Consider the following 23,398-nt stretch of genomic DNA (forward strand, 5'->3'; position numbering starts at 1 on the left):
ATTAACCTACCATCACAGCCATTTCTTGGCCGCCACCTTGGATTTCACATCTTTTTTCACCATGGCCTTTTTGGGGGCCGCACCTTTTTTTACAGCTTGGCTGTTTTTGATTAGATATCACTTCTTTTTGTATTTGTATACTGCAAAGCCGGCCTATGGCTGGCTTTGGGGCTTTTTTAACCCATGTGTTTTTTTCTTTACTACAGGAAGAAGAAAAGAACTTAAAGAAGAATTTTAGTACTTCAATTATTTTTGATTTTATTAGTAATTATACTAATTATATACATATATTTATTACATGCCCATTATTCCCCACAGGGTATTTTTTTTGCAGCTGATCTCTCTACTGGGTGACTTGAAATGTAGCTGAACTATATACAGGATGGTTTCTTTATAGCTGAACTCTCTACAAGGTAACCTCTTCTAGCTGGTCTCTCTACAGGGTATTTGTTTCTAGCTGAACTCTCTACAGGTGATTTGTTTGCAGCTAAACTCTCTACATGGTGGTGTCTTTGTAGCCGAACTCTCTACATGATGGTTTCTTTGTAGCTGAACTCTCTATAAGGTGACTTCGTCTAGCTGAACTCTCTACAGGGTGATTTTTTTGTAGCTGAACTCTCTGCAGGGTGATTTGTTTGCAGCTGAACTCTCTACATGATGGTTTCTTTGTAGCTGAACTCTCTACAAGGTGACTTCGTCCAGCTGATCTCTCTACGGGGTGATTTGTTTCTAGCTGAACTCTCTACAGGTGATTTGTTTGCAGCTAAACTCTCTACATGGTGGTTTCTTTGTAGCTGAACTCCCTACATGAAGGTTTCTTTGTAGCTGAACTCTCTACAAGGTAACTTCTTCTCTACAGGGTGATTTGTTGTAGTTGAATTCTCTACAAGGTGGTTTGTATGAGGCTGAACTCTCTACATGGCGGTTTCTTTGTAGCTGAACTCTCTACAGAGTGATTTGTTTGCAGCTGAACTCTCTACATGATGGTTTCTTTGTAACTGAACACTCTACAAGGTGACTTCTTCTAGCTGATCTTTCTGCAGGGTGAATTGTTGTAGCTGAACTATCTACAAGGTAACTTCTTCGAGCTGATCTCTATACAGGGTAATTTGTTTGTAGTTGAATTCTGTGCAGGTGGTTTCTTTGTAGCTGAACTCTGTACATGATGGTTTCTTTGTAGCTGAACTCTTTACAAGGTGACTTCTTCTAGCTGAACTCTCTACGGGGTAATTTCTTTGTAGCTGAACTCTCTATATGATGGTTTCTTTGTAACTGAACTCTCTACAAGGTAACTTCTTCTAGCTGATCTTTCTACTGGGTGATTTGTTTGCAGCTGAACTCTCTACATGGTGGTTTCTTTGTTGCTGAACTCTCTACAAGGTGAATTCTTCTACCTGATCTCTCTACAGGGTGATTTGTTTGTAACTGAACTCTGTACAAGTGCGTTTTTGTGGGTGATCTCATTGCAGGTTGATTTGTTTGTAGCTGAACTCACTAAAGGGTGATTTTGCTTGTAGCTGAACTCCTTGCATTGTATCTAGTTTCTAGCTGATCTCTCTACAGGGTAATTTGTTTGTGGCTGATCTCTCTACAAGTTGATTTGTCTGTAGCTGATCTATCTGCAGGTTGATTAATTTGCAGCCGATCTCTCTACAAGGTAATTTGTTTGTAGCTGAACTGTCTGTAAAGTGATTTATTTGTAGCTGATCTCTCTGCAGGTTGATTTGTTTTAGCTGAACTCTCTACAGGGTGATTTACTTGTGGAGCTGAACTCCTTACATTGTGTCTAGTTTCTAGCTGATCTCTCTACAGGGTGATTTGTTTGTAGCTGATCTCTCTACAAGTTGATTTGTGTGTAGCTGATCTTTCTACTGGTTGATTTGTTTGTAGCCGATCTCTCTACAGGGTAATTTGTTTGTAGCTGAACTCTGTACAAGGTGCTTTTTTGTAGGTGATCTCACTGCAGGTTGATTTGTTTGTAGCTGAACTCACTAAAGGGTGATTTGCTTGTAGCTGAACTCCTTACATTGTGTCTAGTTTCTAGCTGATCTCTCTACAGGGTGATTTGTTTGTAGCTGAACTCTCTATAAGGTGATTTGTTTGCAGCTGAACTCTCTACATGGTGGTTTCTTTGTTGCTGAACTCTCTACAGGGTGTTTTGCTTGTAGCTACTCTCTACAGGGTGATTTGTTTCTAGCTTATCTCTCTACAGGTTGATTTGTGTGTAACTGATCTCTCTACAAGTTGATTTGTTTGTAGCTGAATTCTCTTCAAAGTGTTTTGTTTGTAGCTGACCTCTCTTCAGGGTGATTTGTTTCTAGCTGATCTCTCTACAGGGTGATTTTTTTGTAGTTGACCTCTCTTCAGGGTGATTTGTTTCCAGCTGATCTCTCTACAGGGTGATTTTTTGTAGCTGACCTCTCTTCAGGGTGATTTGTTTCTAGCTGATCGCTCTACAGGTTGGTTTGTTTGTAGCTGAACTCTCTACACGGTGATTTGCTTGTAGCTGAACTCCTTACATTGTGTCTAGTTTCTAGCTGATCTCTCTACAGGGTGATTTGTTTGTAGCTGATCTCTCTACAAGTTGAATTGTGTGTAGCTGATCTCTCTGCAGGTTGATTTGTTTGTAGCCGATCTCTCTACAAGGTAATTTATTTGTAGCTGAACTGTCTAAAAGGTGATTTGTTTGTAGCTGATCTCTCTGCAGGTTGATTTGTTTTAGCTGAACTCTCTACAGGGTGGTATACTTGTAGCTGAACTCCTTACATTGTGTGTAGTTTCTAGCTGATCTCTCTACAGGGTGATTTGTTTGTAGTTGATCTCTCTACAAGTTTATTTGTGTGTAGCTGATCTCTCTGCAGGTTGATTTGTTTGTAGCCGATCTCTCTATAGGGTAATTTGTTTGTAGCTGAACTCTCTATAAGGTGATTTGTTTGTAGTTGATCTCTCTGCAGGTTGATTTGTTTTAGCTGAACTCTCTACAGGCTGATTTGTTTGTAGCCGATCTCTCTACAGGGTAATTTGTTTGTAGCTGAACTCTCTACATGGTGGTTTCTTTGTTGCTGAACTCTCTACAGGGTGTTTTGCTTGTAGCTGATCTCTCTACAGGGCAATTTGTTTGTAGCTGATCTCTCTACAGGGTGATTTGTTTGTCTCTTCAGGGTGATTTGTTTCTAGCTGATCTCTCTACAGGGTGATTTTTTGTAGCTGACCTCTCTTCAGGGTGATTTGTTTCTAGCTGATTGCTCTACAGGTTGATTTGTTTGTAGATGAACTCTACAGTGTAATTTACTTGTAGCTGAACTCCTTACTTTGTGTCTAGTTTGTAGCTGATCTCTCTACAGGGTGATTTACTTGTGTAGCTGAACTCATTACATTGTGTGTAGTTTCTAGCTGATCTCTCTACAGGGTGATTTGTTTGTAGCTGATCTCTCTACAAGTTGATTTGTGTGTAGCTGATCTCTCTGCAGGTTGATTTGTTTGTAGCCGATCTCTCTACAGGTAATCTGTTTGTAGCTGAACTCTCTATAAGGTGATTTGTTTGTAGCTGATCTCTCTACAGGTAATCTGTTTGTAGCTGAACTCTCTAATAGGTGATTTGTTTGTAGCTGATCTCTCTGCAGGTTGATTTGTTTTAGCTGAACTCTCTACAGGGTGATTGCTTGTAGCTGAACTCCTTACGTTGTGTCTAGTTTCTAGCTGATGTCTCTACAGGGTGATTTTTGTAGCTGAACTCTCTTCAGGGTGATTTGTTTCTAGCTGATCTCTCTACAGGTAGATTTGTGTTGATTTGTTCATTGCTGATCGCTCTAAAGGTTGATTTGTTGCAGCTGAACACCCTGCAAAGTGTTTTGTTTGTAGCTGATCACTCTAAAGGGTAATTTGTTTGTAGCTGAACTCTCTCCACAGTGACTTGTGTGTAGCTGAATTCTGTGTAACTGAATTCTCTAGAGAGTGACTTAATTATAGCTGAATTCTCTACACAGTGCATGACTTGTTTATAGCTGAACTTTCTTCAGTGTGACTTGTAATGTTCTGAATCTCTATAGTGATATATTTGCTTAACTCTCCACATGGTGACTGTCTTCTTGCTGAACTGTCTATAAGATTAGCTGTTTGCAGCTGAACTCCCTACAGAATAACTTGTGATGTAATAAAATTCTATAATGGAGTAAATAAATTAGCCGAATGCTCTATTAGGGTGACTGTTCTATTAGAGTATCTCGATCTCGCATTTGCTACACGGAGTTGGCTTTCGAATCATAACTCAGTGGTTTGTAATCCGATTCTTCTGTACTACTGCAAGGACTTTCTATGAAGATTATTCCAGCTATACACCGATTTTCAGCTCATTGCTCTAAGCGGTTTGCCTAGTAGGCGTGAAAACTAATACTTTTTTATTCATAAAAATCGATCGCGTAATTGTGACACAGGTTGGGTTTTGTGTCATATCTCCATGGTCTTTATCTCGATTCCTTTCAAACCACCAAAAGGCACTCCTACGATGGTTACTCCATCTACATAACAATTTTCAACTCATTCCATGAAGCGGTTTACCCTGTAGGCGTGACAACAAATCGATCTTGTTTTACGCGAATAATCGGTCATAACTCCTGAACCATTCATCGGATTTGTACCAAAATCGATGCTAGGATTCGCCTTTGGACTCCCTTTCTGTGTGCCAAATTTCAAGGCGATCGGAGTACGCGTTTGCTTGTTATAGCAATTTTTGCAAGTGTGCGAAAAGACGAAGAAGAAGAAAAAACGAAGAAAAAAAAACGAAAGTTTGGCAGCTCGTATCTCGGAAATGGCTGGAGCGATTTTCTTCAAATTTGGAATGTAGACTCCCTTGGCTGGCGGGCAACTGTGTAGCAAATTTGGTTCCAATCAGATAAGTGATCACCGAGATACAAAGGTGTGAAAATGACGTTTTCGTTCTTCCTGTCAATATACTCACGGTGTGGCGCGCCGGCTTCTTGGGCCGCACGACACACTATCGTGTGTCTTGATAACCGCGAATGGCATTGTTTACCGATGGAACAAAGAGCCAAGTAAGGAATTATTGATACAAAATACACCAATACAGCACTTAAAACTACCTAAATCTTACAAGAAAACTGTTAATCCTTTACACAATAACACTAATACGATAGTTTAACAAATGTCAAGAATAGTACGTGACGATTTTCGCTCCAGCAATCACTCCCAATGGTCACTATGGTGAAGAACTAACTTCCTCTAGCTTCATCGTTCTATCTTGGACTATGGTAGCCACTTGTTGGTCTTTATTTTTCTCTTGCACACCACGCGACACCACTATACCAATTTCTGACGAAGGCGAATCGTACCTGGAACCGCTGCTTCATAACACCGCCCTTTGCTACAGTTTTGTAGGCAGTATTTAAGGTCTCTCTTCTGGCTACGAAGTAGAATCTCCACACAATTCGGACGAAATCTTGAGCACAGTGACAGGAACTCAAACCGGAACTTAATTTACTATCCGTAAATTTCTGCGCACTCCCGCGCACTGGGATATAAAACAGTTATATCCCATATACTCGGATGATATCATTGTTATTACACTCGTCCTCGGCTCTGCCTCGGGTAATAACAATGATATCACCCTCGTACCGGGATATAACTATAACATATAGTTCGATGGATTAGTACACGGCCTTTCTTGTATACTGCAGCTGGTGTTACATATGTCCTCTTCCAGTCTGAAGGGAGTTCACCCTGATGTATAATGCAGTCAAGTGTATAACAACAATCCTTGTACTGAATTTGACAGCTATTAAAGGCACCAGTAATGTAAATTGTAGCTCATATTAGGGAACTCTCAGTCAGTTTTATGTGTGTACTGAAATGTTGACAGTGTTACTATGCAGAAAGCAAAATTACACTATTCACAACAGTTTCCTTCATAATCCATTACTGGATTAATAAAAAGTACACAAACTAGGTGAATAAAAAATTGGAAATTTTAAAATGGGAATAGGGGTCACTGAAAAAAGCCACAAAACAAGAAGGGATCGCTGGGATACTAATGTAAACCATAAATCCCTATTTTGACTCACTTCAAAATGACAGAGTATGTAACTAAAAAATTATGATAGAGAGTCAAAATAGGGATTTGTGGTTTACATTACCATCCCAGCGATCCCTTCTTGTTTTGTGGCTTTTTTCAGCGATCCCTATTCCCATTTTAAAATTTCAAATTTTTTATTCACCTAGTTCATAATACTAGCACAATGAAAATATGAAACCTCTGGCTGACTCGAGCTACTCTAATACAGCAGTCACCCTAATAAAACAGTCACATATGTATAGCTGTATGTTATAACAAAAGACTAAACAAACTAGTATGCCAAAATTATTGATTTAAGAATAAAGTAGGGATACAAGCAATAAAAAGTAGTGAAATGACAGATGAATAGTGGTATTACAGCATAGCTTGGTGGGAAAATCCCTACTTTGGCATTGAACAAAACGATTGTTATAATATGCCAATGTAGGGATGCTGTAATACCATCATTCACCTCTTGTTTAAATACTTTTTTATTGCTTGGATCCCTACTTCATTTTTAAATTAATAATTTTTAACATACAAGTATAATCTAATCCAAAACAGCCAAGCTGTAAAAAAAGTGTGCGGCCCTCAGAAAGGCTATGGTGAAAAAAGATGTGAAATCCAAGGTGGCGGCCAAGAAATGGCTGTGATGGTAGGTTAATGGTAAAAATTTTAATAATGACAATTCAGGTAAATTTTGTGAAGCGGCACAAAAATTCACCTGAATTGTCGTTATTAAAATTTTTACCATTAACCTACCATCACAGCCATTTCTTGGCCGCCACCTTGGATTTCACATCTTTTTTCACCATAGCCTTTCTGAGGGCCGCACACTTTTTTTACAGCTTGGCTGTTTTGGATTAGATTTCATTTCTTTTTGTATTTGTATACCCCAAAGCCAGCCTATGGCCAGCTTTGGGACTTTTTAACCTATGTTTTTTTTCTTTACTACAGGAAGACGAAAAGATGAAGTAGATGTACTTTAAATATTTTATCAGTAAATGTACAAATTATATATATAATACATATGTGATCGGATTTGCGAAAAGGGGTCTTCCACACACATCCAATTTGCCAACTTTGACAATTGATAACTTCAGATTGGAAAGAGCTATTGCCTTGAAATTTGGACAGTGGTGATTTCTTTGCAGCTGAACTCTCTACATGATAGTTTCTTTGTAGCTGAACTCTCTACAAGGTAATTTCTTCTAGCTGATCTCTCTACAGGGAGATTTTTTGTAGCTGAACTATCTACAAGGTAACTTCTTCTAGCTGATCTCTCTACAGGGTGATTTGTTTGTAGCTGAATTCTTTACAGGTGATTTGTTTGCAGCTGAGCTCTTTACAGAATGGTTTCTTTGTAGCTGAACTCTCTACAAAGTAACTTCTTCTAGCTGATCTCTCTACAGGGTGATTTGTTTGTAGCTGAACTCTCTACAGGTGATTTGTATGTAGCTGAATTCTGTACAGGTGATTTGTTTGTAGCTGAATTCTGTACAGGTGGTTTCTTTGTAGCTGAACTCTCTAAAAGGTAACTTCTTCTAACTGATCTTTCTACAGGGCAATTTGTTTCTGGCAGAATTTTCTACAGGGTGATTTCTTTGCAGCTGAACTCTCTACATGATGTTTTCTTTGTAGCTGAACACTCTACAAGGTAATTTCTTCTAACTGATCTCTCTACAGGGTGATTTGTTTGTAGATGAACTATCTACAAGGTAACTTCTTCTAGCTGATCTCTCTACAGGATGATTTGTTCGTAGCTGAATTCTGTACAGGTGATTTGTTTGCAGCTGAGCTCTTTACAGAATGGTTTCTTTGTAGCTGAACTCTCTACAAGGTAACTTTTCTAGCTGATGTCTCTACAAGGTAGCTAGTTTGTAGCTGAACTCTCTACATGGTGGTTTCTTTGTAACAGAACTTTCTACAAGGTGACTTATTCTATCTGATCTTTCAATAGGGTGATTTGTTTGTAGCTTCACTCTCTACAAGGTAACTTCTTCTAGCTGATCTCTCTACAGGGAGATTTGTTTGTAACTGAACTTTCTAAATGATGGTTTCTTTGTAGCTGAACTCTCTACAAGTTAACTTCTTCTAGCTGATCTCTCTGCAGGGTGATTTGTTTGTAGCTGAATTCTGTACAGGTGATTTGTTTGCAGCTGAGCTCTTTACAGAATGGTTTCTTTGTAGCTGAACTCTCTACAAGGTAACTTCTTCTAACTGATCTTTCTACGGGGCAATTTGTTTCTGGCAGAATTTTCTACAGGGTGATTTCTTTGCAGCTGAACTCTCTACATGGTGTTTTCTTTGTAGCTGAACGATCTACAAGGTAACTTCTTCTAGCTGATCTCTCTACAGCGAGATTTGTTTGTAGCTGAACTCTCTACAGGTGATTTGTTTGAAGCTGAACTCTCTAAATGATGGTTTCTTTGTAGCTGAACTCTCTACAAGTTAACTTCTTCTAGCTGATCTCTCTACATGGTGATTTGTTTGTAGCTGAACTATCTACAAGGTAACTTCTTCTAACTGATCTTTCTACAGGTCAATTTGTTCGTAGCAGAATTTTATACAGGGTGATTTCTTTGCAGCTGAACTCTCTACATGGTGGTTTCTTTGTTGCTGAACTCTCTACAAGGTAACTTCTTCTAGCTGATCTCTCTACAGGGTGATTTGTTTGTAGCTGAACGATCTACAAGGTAACTTCTTCTAGCTGATCTCTCTACAGGGAGATTTTTTTGTAGCTGAACTCTCTACAGGTGATTTGTTTGAAGCTGAACTCTCTAAATGATGGTTTATTTGTAGCTGAACTCTCTACAAGTTAACTTCTTCTAGCTGATCTCTCTACATGGTGATTTGTTTGTAGCTGAATTCTGTATAGGTGATTTGTTTGCAGCTGAGCTCTTTAAATAATGGTTTCTTTGTAGCTGAACTCTCTCAAGGTAACTTCTTCTAGCTGATGTCTTTACAGGGTCACTAGTTTGTAGCTGAATTCTCTACATGGTGGTTTCTTTGTAACTGAACTATCTACAAGGTTACTTTTTCTAGATCATCTTTCTACAGGGTGATTTATTTGTAGCTGAATTCTGTACAGGTGGTTTGTTTGCAGCTGAGCTCTTTAAAGAATGGTTTCTTTGTAGCTGAACTCTCTACAAGGTAACTTCTTCTAGCTGATGTCTCTACAATGTCACTAGTTTGTAGTTGAGCTCTCTACATGGTGGTTTTTTTGTAACTGAACTCTCTACAACGTGACCTCTTCTAGCTGATCTTTCTACAGGGTGATTTGTTTGAAGCTGAACTCTCTACAAGGTAACTTCTTCTAGCTGATCTCTCTACAGGTAGATTTGTTTGTAGCTGAACTCTCTACATGATGGTTTCTTTGTAGTTGAACTCTCTCAACGTAACTTCTTCTAGCTGATGTCTTTACAGGGTCACTAGTTTGTAGCTGAATTCTCTACATGGTGGTTTCTTTGTAACTGAACTCTCTACAAGGTAACTTTTTCTAGCTCATCTTTCTACAGGGTGATTTATTTGTAGCTGAATTCTGTACAGGTGGTTTGTTTGCAGCTGAGCTCTTTAAAGAATGGTTTCTTTGTAGCTGAACTCTCTACAAGGTAACTTCTTCTAGCTGATGTCTCTACAAGGTCACTAGTTTGTAGCTGAGCTCTCTACATGGTGGTTTTTTTGTAACTGAACTCTCTACAAGGTGACCTCTTCTAGCTGATCTTTCTACAGGGTGATTTGTTTGAAGCTGAACTCTCTACAAGGTAACTTCTTCTAGCTGATCTCTCTACAGGGAGATTTGTTTGTAGCTGAACTCTCTATAAGGTGATTTGTTTGTAGTCGATCTCTCTGCAGGTTGATTTGTTTTAGCTGAACTCTCTACAGGCTGATTTGTTTGTAGCCGATCTCTCTACAGGGTAATTTGTTTGTAGCTGAACTCTCTACAAGTTGATTTGTGTGTAGCTGATCTCTCTGCAGGTTGATTTGTTTGTAGCCGATCTCTCTACAGGGCAATTTGTTTGTAGCTGATCTCTCTACAGGGTGATTTTTTTTGTAGCTGACCTCTCTTCAGGGTGATTTGTTTCTAGCTGATCTCTCTACAGGGTGATTTTTTGTAGCTGACCTCTCTTCAGGGTGATTTGTTTCTAGCTGATTGCTCTACAGGTTGATTTGTTTGTAGATGAACTCTCTACAGGGTAATTTGCTTGTAGCTGAACTCCTTACTTTGTGTCTAGTTTGTAGCTGATCTCTCTACAGGGTGATTTGTTTGTAGCTGAACTCCTTACATTGTGTGTAGTTTCTAGCTGATCTCTCTACAGGGTGATTTGTTTGTAGCTGATCTCTCTACAAGTTGATTTGTGTGTATATAGATGATCTCTCAGCAGGTTGATTTGTTTTAGCTGAACTCTCTACAGGGTGATTGCTTGTAGCTGAACTCCTTACATTGTGTCTAGTTTCTAGCTGATGTCTCTACAGGGTGATTTTTTGTAGCTGAACTCTCTTCAGGGTGATTTGTTTCTAGCTGATCTCTCTACAGGTAGATTTGTGTTGATTTGTTCATTGCTGATCGCTCTAAAGGTAATTGATTTGTTGCAGTTGAACACCCTGCAAAGTGTTTTGTTTGTAGCTGATCACTCTAAAGGGTAATTTGTTTGTAGCTGAACTCTCTCCACAGTGACTTGTGTGTAGCAGAATTCTGTGTAACTGAATTCTCTAGAGAGTGACTTAATTGTAGCTGAATTCTCTACACAGTGCATGACTTGTTTATAGCTGAACTTTTTTCAGTGTGACTTGTAATGTTCTGAATCTCTATAGTGGTATATTTGCTTAACTCTCCACATGGTGACTGTCTTCTTGCTGAACTGTCTATAAGATTAACTGTTTGCAGCTGAACTCCCTACAGAATAACTTGTGATGTAATAAAATTCTATAATGGAGTAAATAAATTAGCCGAATGCTCTATTAGGGTGACTGTTCTATTAGAGTATCTCGATCTCGCATTTGCTACACGGAGTTGGCTTTCGAATCATAACTCAGTGGTTTGTAATCCGATTCTTCTGTACTACTGCAAAGACTTTCTATGAAGATTATTCCAGCTATACACCGATTTTCAGCTCATTGCTCTAAGCGGTTTGCCTAGTAGGCGTGAAAACTAATACTTTTTTATTCATAAAAATCGATCGCGTAATTGTGACACAGGTTGGGTTTTGTGTCATATCTCCGTGGTCTTTATCTCGATTCCTTTCAAACCACCAAAAGGCACTCCTACGATGGTTACTCCATCTACATAGCAATTTTCAACTCATTCCATGAAGCGGTTTACCCTGTAGGCGTGACAACAAATCGATCTTGTTTTACGCGAATAATCGGTCATAACTCCTGAACCATTCATCGGATTTGTACCAAAATCGATGCTAGGATTCGCCTTTGTACTCCCTTTCTGTGTGCCAAATTTCAAGGCGATCGGAGTACGCGTTTGCTTGTTATAGCAATTTTTGCAAGTGTGCGAAAAGACGAAGAAGAAGAAAAAAAAAACGAAGAAAAAAAAACGAAAGTTTGGCAGCTCGTATCTCGGAAATGGCTGGAGCGATTTCCTTCAAATTTGGAATGTAGACTCCCTTGGCTGGCGGGCAACTATGTAGCAAATTTGGTTCCAATCAGATAAGTGATCACCGAGATACAAAGGTGTGAAAATGACGTTTTCGTTCTTCCTGTCAATATACTCACGGTGTGGCGCGCCGGCTTCTTGGGCCGCACGACACACTACCGTGTGTCTTGATACACAAAGGAGGTTGGACACATTTACGTGAACTGTAAATTTTGATCAGAAAATCTTCATTTCAAGACAATTTTATTAAAACTATAGTGCATTTGAAAGTTTATGTATTTCTAAATTTAACGGTGTGGTGAACCCTACTGATTTGGCTGGTAACAAAGCCGGAGTATAAAGAGCCAATAAAATGAATTACACTAAATCTGTTTTATTGAGGAGGGTAACACAGTAATCACAGTGTAACACAGTGAAGGGTCATTATTTCATTATAGAAAATGTACGTGGCAAATCTGGTGAAGTTGTATGTATCAAATCACAATTTATTATTTTCACGCCATACCTCGAGTGCTTTTAGAAACCAAAGTACATAGTCTTGAATCCTATGTGAAGGATGATCTGAATATCTAACGAACCCCAGTGAAGTGACTATTGAGGGTCATGTGAAATATTAAAGTAAAGAATGCAATTAAGAGCAATATATTTAAGTAGCGCTTAAAGGGCTCCTCTGATATATACATGTATGTATGTAGTTGTGTGTGTGTAGTTGTGTGTGTGTGTGTGTGTGTGTGTGTGTGTGTGTGTGTGTGTGCGTGTGTGTGTGTAGGTGGGTGTGTGTGTGCGCGTGTGTGTGTGTGTGTGACCCAGTCTGGGAAAACTTGTCAAATCACCTATTTAAAAGTATTGAAGATTGCTGGTTTTAAGTATTCAGTGTGTTGTAGTTTGCCAATGGATGAAGCTATGTGTGCCTCACATTTTACTCCAATTCCTTACCTTCCAGAGCATGTGCTGTACAAGTATCCAAAAGCTAAGTTTCTCGCCATTTCAGGCAAGCTCCAAAAGAGAAAGCATAGGGATGAATTAGGCCAAGTTATGGGCCATTCAGGTGTTAAACTGGATAAAATGAAAGGACATTTACAGCACATGTCTTTATTCAATATCACGGAGCTGTATAGCCACATACAGCCATCCCCAGGCTGGTCAGAACTCCATTACCACTGACCACTCGTACAGAATACAGATCACAACTGTGTTTAGGAAAAGCAGCCAGCACTCAAGTGTAGCTGATTTTGATAATGGAATATGATAGATTATTCATGTAGCATTGAGTTCTTGGTGAAATCAAATCTCCTGTCATGCATGATAAGACCACCAGTCACATGTAGAAAACAAACACTCAAACTTTGTTCATACTTTCCTTGATGATCACTTCTAAGATGTAATGTTGGTCCTTGTAACTAGCTAGCTATTTCTGATATATCATGAATAATTATTTAAAAAAATACATTATTAGTTTTAAATTTTTGAAAAATCTAACCTCCCATTATACAGTATATTATGTAGCTGATCACGATCTGCTTTACATAGCTGCATGTGCAATTTGTTCTTATCCATGCAGAAACAAAGGATTTATCTATCAGTACATTCAAGTAGTTGATCAGGAACTAGAAGGACATTTAGATATTAAAGAAGAAATAGACAACAATAATGGGATATCTAAGAAGAGTGTTACTGGTGGAATATGTCAAGATTTCTTTGAGTTTTGTGAGGTTGGTCAACAATAGGGATGTGGTAATTATGTTGGCATACTATCAGGCATAATAGATATGTATGAGAATCAAGAATTATTCTGGCATTTTGAGGTTATTTTAAAGCCTTAGCAGTAAGAAAATCTGCAGATTGCATAATTCCATTAAAGAAGATCGAGATACTCTAATAGAACAGTCAGAAATTCTAATAGAACAGTCAGAAATTCTAATAGAACAGTCACTAAATATTGTTACTCTAATAAAGCAGTGAGGCATGAATGAAATCTAATATAGCAACCAGTTAAAAGTATGTAAAATTATTTCAAGCTGAAACATTAATGATAACGGTTTAATGAAGTAATAGACTGACATTTTATTGGCCAAAGATGGTGGCATAATTTTAGGAATAATGGGTATTACTCAAAAGCAAAACAGTTGATTTTTTGACCACTGCTCCAAAGCATGATGCTCAATTTTTGAAGTATAATAGCCTCATGTCTAGTCAACAGTTATGATAACATACACAAAAGATACAATCAACTGAAAAGCTTACTGGGATTGTATGTATGTACTGCTGATGAAATGTGTACAAGTTAATTCAGTAATCCTCTTATTTACCTGGTATCTTACAATTTATGCTAGTAAATTGTGTTACCAAAATACAAGACTCAAGTAAGTATATTTGTTTTACTTTTTTAATTGCATTTTACTTTAATTCTGTATACTTATTTTTAACACAGAAACAATTTGATAAGGCAATAGATCACAATAAACTGGTGACTTGTGGTAATGTAACTGATCCCAGGATTCAGGTTGCAGTTGATATTGCATCAGCTCTTACACTGATATTTAGATCTGATGATAAGAATCCACATAAGGGAATGCGTCTTCTTGTAATGGAAATCAACACAACTTCATATTCAGTAAGATGCTTTGCAAGTATTATAATATTATGTTATTACAGGTGTGGCCAGACTTTTGGTAATGCCAGGGCCTACAAGTCAATATGTGACCCAGTCTGGGAAAATCTATCTTATCACCTATTTATAATTAAAAGTATCATGAAATGCTGGTTTTAAATATTTAGTGTGGCTTGCCTATGGTTGAAGCTATGTGTACCAAATGTTCACATGATTTATACCAATTCCTTACTGTCCAGAGCATCCACTGTGCAAGTAGCCAACAACTAAGTTTCCCACCATTTTAGATAGTTTTTGAACCAAGGTTGACTGTATCAGGCAAGCTCCAAAAGGGGAGGGAGGCAGGGGCCCAGAGGGAGGGCAAGAGGCTGTTCAGAAAATGAAAAGGAAGGTGTAGGGATGAACTAGGCCAAGTTATGGGCCATTCAGGTCTCAAAACTGGCTAAAATGAAAGGAAATTCACAGCAGAGGTATTTGTTCAACACCACGGAGCTGTACAGCCATCCCCAGACTGGCCAGAGCTTCATTAAGGCCCCACACCACACGTATAGATCGCCACTGGGCTTGGGAAAAGCAGCCAGCAAAACCAGACCACTCAAGTATAGCTGATTTTGATTGTGAAATTAGATAGTTTGTTCATGTAGCTTTGTGTTCTGGGTGAAAAATCAAAACTGCTGACATGGGCAATAAGACCAGTTTTCCCAGAGTGGGTCACATATAGGAAAGACATGCTTTGCACACTAGCGTGTGAAGCATGCCAACCTAGGGGTCTGGGGACATGCTCCCCCAGGGTTCAGTAGACCCTCTGAAATTGAGTCTGAGAGTAATTTCAGCAGTTTATAGTTATTAATATGCTGCGTTAGGGTGACTGCTCTATTAGAGTATCTCAATCCTGAATTTTATGGTTTTCTGCTAACAACATACCACTTGGGAAATTTTAAACATTGAACCCTCTCAAATTAAATGTGAGGCTACAGTATGTAGGTTTAACAGTTTGTTAGAGTAGCTATTATTGCTCAAATTTGCCTGACTGCTATATTAGGGTGGCTGTTCTATTAGATTATCACAATCTTGAATATCATTATAGTATACAATTAGTGATGCCCATGCCTGGGCCCGGGTGGCCAGGGTTCTGGCTACATGTCTGTATGTTAGAAATGTGTGGGTTACTGCTAATGTTGTTTACAATATCTTGATAGATGGCCTTATTGTTGTTGACAAGTACAACAAATTTTAAGTTGGATTAGAGACTATAGAAGGAAGTAGGGAAACAAGGGAGTTCACCTTCACCTACAGATATACTAGTGAAAATTCTAATCCCTACTTCAGTCTATATCCACGATTGCATTAGGGATTACATGTTCACTAGTATAAATGCAGGTGTAGATGACCTCCCTTGTTTCATAACTTTTTCTATGATCCCTAATCCAACTTAAAATTCCTACTTTTCCTTATACTTGTTTGTTTAGTTTCTTATACTTATTTGTTTAGTTTTTTTTGCAACATTGTTATGACTCGTGAACCCATGCATCCCACATCAAAAGAAAGGATAGCACCAGAGTTAATGTTTTTGTCTGAATGTGTGCCCCAGCTATCAATTGCTGACTCAAAAGTGAACTGGCCATACCATTTTACTTTCAGCTATTTTCAGCCTGTTACAAAGTATTACAAGTATTATAAGCGCCTCTGCAATCAATCCAGTCACCACAAAATATATGGATGATTTTTTGTTTACAAATGGGAAACCATGCATTGTGCTACTGCGATTTGACACCTTGGGTTGTCAGCAAAAGAAATGGGACACAATGGAGGACAAATTCAAGTCCATGATGTGTGCATTTTAATACTGCAGTATGCTACAAAAGGCACATCTCTGGACAAAGCAACATTAAACAGTGAAAAAATCATAATCATCTCATAGCCTTAGCTGTAATCAAGTTATGCTTGTCTGAAGGCATCACGCATCAGGCGGGTGGGTGGGGGGCGGGTGGGTAGGCAGGCAGTAGAAAACTCCATTGAATACTGTATTTATTCGATTTGTACTCCAGGGGTACAATTTTTTTTGCCCAAAAATAAGGATAAAACCCTTGGAATTGTGCCGCACTGCAGTTTTATTCAAGGGTGCACAACTACTAGTTTAAACCTGCCACTACTGTAGTTATTCTACATTATGGTTTTATAAAATAATCGCAATAATGTTGTTACTTACTTCTTCTACACAAGAACTTTCTTTCACTCAAGTCCTTGTAGCACAACCATGTCATGCCTTGTGCGGCCACGTGGTCAATTTACTAACTAATATCCAGAATTTTGATTATGTGACAGCCATTTAAGTTTAGCCAGGGCAATGCCTTCCTTAATTGAGATGGAGATTAATACTAAAGGTATGAGAGCACTAATAAAGAGTAAGTACGAAAGTATAGCGTGGTACTATTCGAGGGTGTGGTACAATTAATTATTTTCAGAAACAAGGATAAAGACCTTCGGTGCGGCACTATTCAAGGGTGCGGCACAAATCAAGTAAATACAGTAATTGTTTTGTTTTTTGTTTTTTTTTAAATTTTGGAGCTACTTACTGGAAGCATTTAAGAGTCATACTGAAGGCACTTTTGGGCTTAGTTATACAATGCTGCCAAAATACTAGGATGGCACTGTGAAGCTGGTTTTGGGTGATATTTTTTGGCCAGAAAAACCCAAACCTCCATGATCCCTAACATATAGACAGCACTCCCGTACTGTATGATTTCTTGAAATAGAATCAATTCTTCTGTTGCTGAAAATATAATCGCTAACAAGCATAAAACAAAACCATAAATGGTATAGAGCTATTTTAACTTATCAACATCTGAACATATAACTATAATAACAAACAAACATTTACTTATTTCATCAGACTATATCATCAACAGTTGTCTTACTAATAACGTTAGCTTTAGTAAATACCTTGGTGTCACAGTTACGGACAATCTCAGTTGGAGAAAACATATATTTATTATTACAAACAAGGCACATTCCGTTTGTGGTTTTTATAAAATTTAAAGCAATGTTCAACTACTGTGAAATCAATGACTTATGTAGCGTTTGTCAGACCTATAGTAGAATATGCATCAGTTATCTGGTAACAACCATGCTTCAGGGACTGAAATGGCACTCACCACAAGACAGATTAATTCAGTCCAGATTGATCATGTTCTACAAAAATCCTCCAAGTTAATAATTTAGTATAAGTTAACTTCAACTCAACTCTTCTTTGTTCCCTTCTAAAACACTGACTAGAGGCCATCATTAAAGTTTAGACAACTGCAAACAAGTGTTTCAATACTCTCATTTTTGCCAGCCACAATCCGTGATTGAAATTCTCTGCCAGTTGATGTAGTTACCTCTTCCAGTTTAGATAAAATTACTGACAAACTGAATAATTCGTACATGCACACACTCATATATAAGGTTCTGTGTATATACCATGTGCACGCTAAGGCGTGGCACTTTATTACATCATCAAAATAGCGTATCCACCATTTTTTGAGGGCAAAAAACGTACGCATTCTATGCCTACTAATTTTTTAATGCTAATACGAATGAATTGTGCTAAAAGATAGAGTAGCACTGGTATAAAGTAAGTTACTGGGTAAAAGTGTATAAGGCCATTCCAACAAAATTCCTTGTTTCCCATTTCATTGACCTTAAAAATACATGCGGGCAGGCGGTTCATTATCCATTATTCATTACAGATATTTCTTTGAAATTATAACTGACTTACAGGTAAGAATACAGTAGAAATATTTAAACTAAGAACCTTAACAGCAAAAAGCTAGCTAAATGGGCTTTCTGAATGCTAAACTTGTTACTGCTATGCTGCCTATGCAGTCACAGGATAAATAATGAATATTGACAGCAATAATGAATGACCATGTGGGAAGAGAATCTGCATGTGAGCAGGAAATGGGAAACAATGAATTTTCTAGGAGTGGCCTAACATATTTGTTTCACGGTGAGTTATTCTGCCTAGAAAAGGTTTTTGCAATAGAACTCTCAATACTTTTTCCCTCACTTTTCTCGTAAACTATCGTGAAACTTGAAGCCATAGCAACTTTTTTCCAGTTTTTGCCAGACCACGCCTTGGGTCTATATCAATAATAATAAGTCACATAAGCCTTGGGAGACTGTATTGTTATAAATGCTCTAATATAGTCAGATCTCTCAGCCTGAAAGCATACCTGGTCATGAGAAAGCCAGCCACCCATCTCCTATGTAGCGGTGAAGCCTACCATCTTTGTGATGGGGCTCATGCACGACACATACATTAATTTTGTTTTAACAAAATAATGTTTAAAAGGCACAATTAGCTAGCTAACTATGTGGGTGCAATACTGCTGTTTACCGCAGCTTATAATAGCTCTATGCTACAGTGCAGCCTACTAGCTATATAGATGACAAGAACCTACTATCTTTAAGTTTGCTCCATCGCTGAATCACGTGATATCAGTCTTTCAACTCAGTTCTTGAGTAATCAGTATCCAGCAGTGGATTCAGTGTTCAGCACAGATTTTCTGCACAAGTACACCTCACAAAAACTGAAATTAAAAAGAAATTAACTGATCACGTGATACCTGCTACAAGCATTTGGGGCTTAAATCAAGGAGATTTAGCGTGCCTTAGGAAATTTTATTGAAAATTGTGAGAACTCCTAAGATTAGCAAGCAGTCATGATATCAAGGCTGAAATCGTGTGTCTCATGACCAAATCGTGAGAGTTAACAGGTGTGATACAGTATCTGAACCTTTTTTGCTAGCAAATTTGCCTACACAATGTGAAATGTATGTGAAGTCTAATAGATTATCCCAATTTCCTGTAAATAATCTTGATTCTTTTTCCACTAATTTCCACAATAGTGTATTATTGTATTGATAGGTAAAACATAAAAGAAGAAAAAGAGAAGATGTGACTTTCTTGCAAGGTCAACGTGGTTTGCCTGGTAGTAAGGGAGTTCAAGGACTACCAGGTCCCATAGGACATCATGGAATAAATGGACACAATGGGATAAATGGACCAAATGGAGAGAAAGGTGTTGATGGTATCAAGGGTGAAAAAGGTGAAAAGGGCTTGCCAGGAGAACTTGGAACACAAGGCAGAAGAGGACCCAGAGGTCCTAAAGGATTACCTTGCATGTGTTCATCACTTGGAAACTGTTTGCCAGGGAATCCAGGGAACAAGGGAGCAAAAGGTTCCATTGGCCTGCCAGGATTACCTGGTGCTAGTGGGTTGAAAGGACCACATGGTTTCCCTGGACAAAGAGGACCTCCAGGAATGCCTGGAAGGAAAGGTGAATATATATATATATATTTAAATCTGATGTCATTCTTGATATATTATTGTGTTAAAGGTAATAGAGGATATACAGGTATTGATGGCATTACTGGTCTCCCTGGAGATCAAGGTTTACCAGGTCCTCCTGGCAGGCCTGGTCCAGCAGGTCCACCTGGTTTAGCAGGATGTGCTGAATCAAATGATGCGAGGATTTCACGTCGTATGGCAGAACTGGGACACATCATTAAAACCACAAGACAATTATACAACAGCATTGATGTGAATCATGAAATGTCTGCTGAGCAGCTCTACAACTATTTGGTGACTTATGCTAGTCAAAATCATTTGCTACCATCTCACTCTGTTTCACAAAATGTACACAATGAACCTGTCAGCAACAGCCGAATGATCAGAGATGCTAAGGAATGTAATACAATTTTAACATTTGCTGGTTCTAAAGGTGAAACTGGCTTGAAAGGTCTGCCAGGAAGGGATGGCCAAATTGGAAATTATGGAATACCAGGTTAATTGTATTTTGGTGACTGGATTTGTGAAAAGGTACACAAAATTTGATTAGTTGTTTTGAAGTTTCATAACTTTTTTATAAGAAATTTTCCTTAAGTAAAGCTACAGTAGCTATTAGTCCATAATTTTGACACAAAACAAACTTAATCAATGCAAGAAGTTATTTAGCATAACCATAACATTATTTGTTTGCTATGAAAAAGTATGGATATGGTACCTTTTCACAAGTCTGTTTACATTGTAGTTTGTAGTAGTGTGAAATGTTTTCAGCCAATTGACAGTTATGCATCCAGGGGTTCCATGAAGCATGACCTATCTTACATTGTGGTTATTTCGATGTACTATTTTGACATCACAATTTTTACCAAATCTATGGACAAGAATATGTTCAGTTACTCAAATGGAAAGTTTTATTATCATTAGGCATTCCAGCCTGACTTTTAATTTTTACATTCTGTATGGTCAATAGGTATAGTATTGATTTCTGATCTCAGAACTATATAGTTTGTTGGGCTGGAATTAACTACTTTGGTATACACAGTGCTTTAAAACTGAAAAAAAACTTTTTTTTCTAAGGCTCCCCCATACATTTTAAAGGAAAATGGTTCAATTGAATTAGGAAGCCATCTAGCAACCTCGACTGTCTTGAAGCTGCACTTGCTTCTAGCTGCAAGTTTGTACTGTAATGAGAGTAACTTTAGGGTTGATTAGATCTCAGCGAACTTTGTGGTGAGCAAATGTGTTTCTCCTACTGCAAACTTGTCAATACAATGGTATATACCCATAGGCAAGTGGCTATCTCAAGTAAGTAAAAATATCAAGTTAACAACTTATATAAAAAGGTAAACAACTAAAGTGGAGGTGTCACAATGATGCAACAATATCTTAAGTGGAGAATTATAGCATTTTTATGCCAACTTTGAAGCAGATTATACTTTTGAGTTGGTGACACAACCATCAGAAAATTGCTAACTGGAAAAAATAACTACATACTTTAAAGTAGGCATCAGCAAATACCTTCCATCAAACAGTATGTTTTCATTTTTTAAAGTTTCAAAGTACACTGCATACATCTCAAGGCATTAAAAGATTACAGAATGACACATCTTACTTAAATGTAATGTTCATGATATAACTAAGGTTTCCATAACCCAGTAGCAATTCTCATCCCCATTGGTGCTCGGATGACAGAGCAATCCCAAGGTAAATGTGCATTGTTATTTTGTGCCAGGGTTCTATTGGAGAATATACTGAGAATTTAATTAAAATTCTCAGATACTGGAATACCTATTATTATTATTGTTTATCTAGGACCGCATCACATACAACCAAGTACATACACCAATGTTGCAACCTACCCATTGGGCAAGTATAAACAGTGCCATAGGCAGCACTCAGAGTAGTGTGTGTGTACCGGTGGAAATGATGCATATGTATACGTACACAGGCAAGGGAGTTTAACTGGCATCAGAAAACCACCATATTAAAACACAACCTACACAAAAACCAAGTTAAGTTAGCTATATTGAAAGAAACTATATATTGTAGGTGTGACGTGTCTCTGAACAATGAAGTGAGGCTATGCAGAACAAGGAACATGGTGAAGGCACAATTAGCAATTGATCCCAATCAAGCCAATATGGCACAACAGACTCTGTTGTAACTAGAGGCCACTGGTGATGTGCCAGTATATCAGCGGTGTGGCATTGGCACAGTGATCACAGTCTATAATATTATGCATACAGCCATGCACAACATACAGGAGATAGTTACACATTGTTTTATATGCAGCACTGCATCGGCTTCTTGTTTAGCTATTACAGACTCACAGTAGAGTAGTAGTTAAGCCGAGTGGAAAATAATTCCAGCCGCTAGCAAGCCAGATGAAGGATGAAGATGTATAATACAACTACCAGTACAAGTATTACATTACTCATTACCTTGTTGTTCCAGCTGGTTGTTTACCAGCGCATCAGCTGGTATCCCAACTGGTCATCAGCTGGTAGTTCACTGCATGACGCCTGGAGCGCATATCCTGCATGCAAAATACACAGTTACAAACATCAAGACTCACGGTAGTGAGTGGCGAGGCCAAGAAGCACAAAGCACGCGCCCACAATACCAAACACGCGACCACTACTGTGAGTCATTTCCATGAGGGATCGATTACGCAATCTTCTAAAATTCGCATGGCGAAATCTCAGGCTTACTGAAAGATTCCACCTCGAAACCAGGGGCATGTAACCTTTGTATAATGAGTAACTACCACACGAAAAGTCAGGTGAATTGTTGGAGTAGTTTGTTCCATCGCCCAGCCATTTACCATGCGTTAATTAAATCTAATCCAAAACAGCCAAGCTGTAAAAAAAGTTTGCGGCCCCCAAAAAAGGCTATGTTGTGAAATCCAAGGTGGCGGCCAAGAAATGGCTGTGATGGTAGGTTAATGGTAAAAATTTTAATAACTACAATTCAGATGGATTTTTGTGCTGCTTGGTCTTGGCACAAAATTCACCTGAATTGTCATTATTAAATTTTTTACCATTAACCTACTATCACAGCCATTTCTTGGCCGCCACCTTGGATTTCACATCTTTTTTCACCATAGTCTTTTTGAGGGCCGCACACTTTTTTACAGCTTGGCTGTTTTGGATTAGATTTCATTTCTTTTTGTATTTGTGTACCCCAAAGCTGGACTTTTTTAACCTATTTTTTTTTTCTTTACCACAGGAAGGAGAAAAGATGAAGTAGATGTACTTTAAATATTTTATCGTACAAATTATATATGTGACCTGGTCTGCGAAAAGGGCTCTTATCGCCTTTTCAATTATGTAAACATGGTAACCAATAACTTAGCTTGTGAATAAGATACAAGCCTACAATTTGGTCACTGTACACTCCTAACATAGGGTGTAATTACAAGATGATAGATTTAGCTGATCAGGAGTTATGATTTGCCAAACTTGGACAATTGGAAAGGCTATAAGAGCCCTTTTCGCAGACCGGGTCACATATATAATACATATATTGATTACAGAAATCTCCATGGTGGTTTCTTTGTAACTGAACACTCTACAAGGTGACTTCTTCTAGATGCTCTCTCTACAGGGTGAATTGTTTGTAGCTGAACGATCTACAAGGTAACTTCTTCTAGCTGATCTCTCTACAGGTGATTTGTTTGCAGCTGAACTCTTTACAGAATGGTTTCTTTGTAGCTGAACTCTCTACAAGGTAACTTCTTCTAGCTGATCTCTCTACAGGGAGATTTGTTTGTAGCTGAACT

The 23,398-nt window shown here is 38.2% G+C and overlaps 1 protein-coding gene across 1 annotated transcript in view; it reads left to right on the forward strand.

The window, feature by feature from the left end:
* Positions 1-23,398, forward strand: part of LOC136267015 (uncharacterized) — a 176,550-nt gene that overhangs the window by 10,168 nt on the left and 142,984 nt on the right. The window contains exons 4-7 of the mRNA XM_066062065.1: positions 13,237-13,387; positions 14,107-14,289; positions 19,198-19,609; positions 19,670-20,116. Coding sequence (XP_065918137.1) covers positions 13,237-13,387; positions 14,107-14,289; positions 19,198-19,609; positions 19,670-20,116 — 1,193 coding nt within the window. The remainder of the gene's footprint in view (positions 1-13,236; positions 13,388-14,106; positions 14,290-19,197; positions 19,610-19,669; positions 20,117-23,398) is intronic.

The sequence above is a fragment of the Dysidea avara genome, chromosome 9 (assembly GCF_963678975.1).
Source record: "Dysidea avara chromosome 9, odDysAvar1.4, whole genome shotgun sequence".
Lineage (NCBI taxonomy): Eukaryota > Metazoa > Porifera > Demospongiae > Dictyoceratida > Dysideidae > Dysidea > Dysidea avara.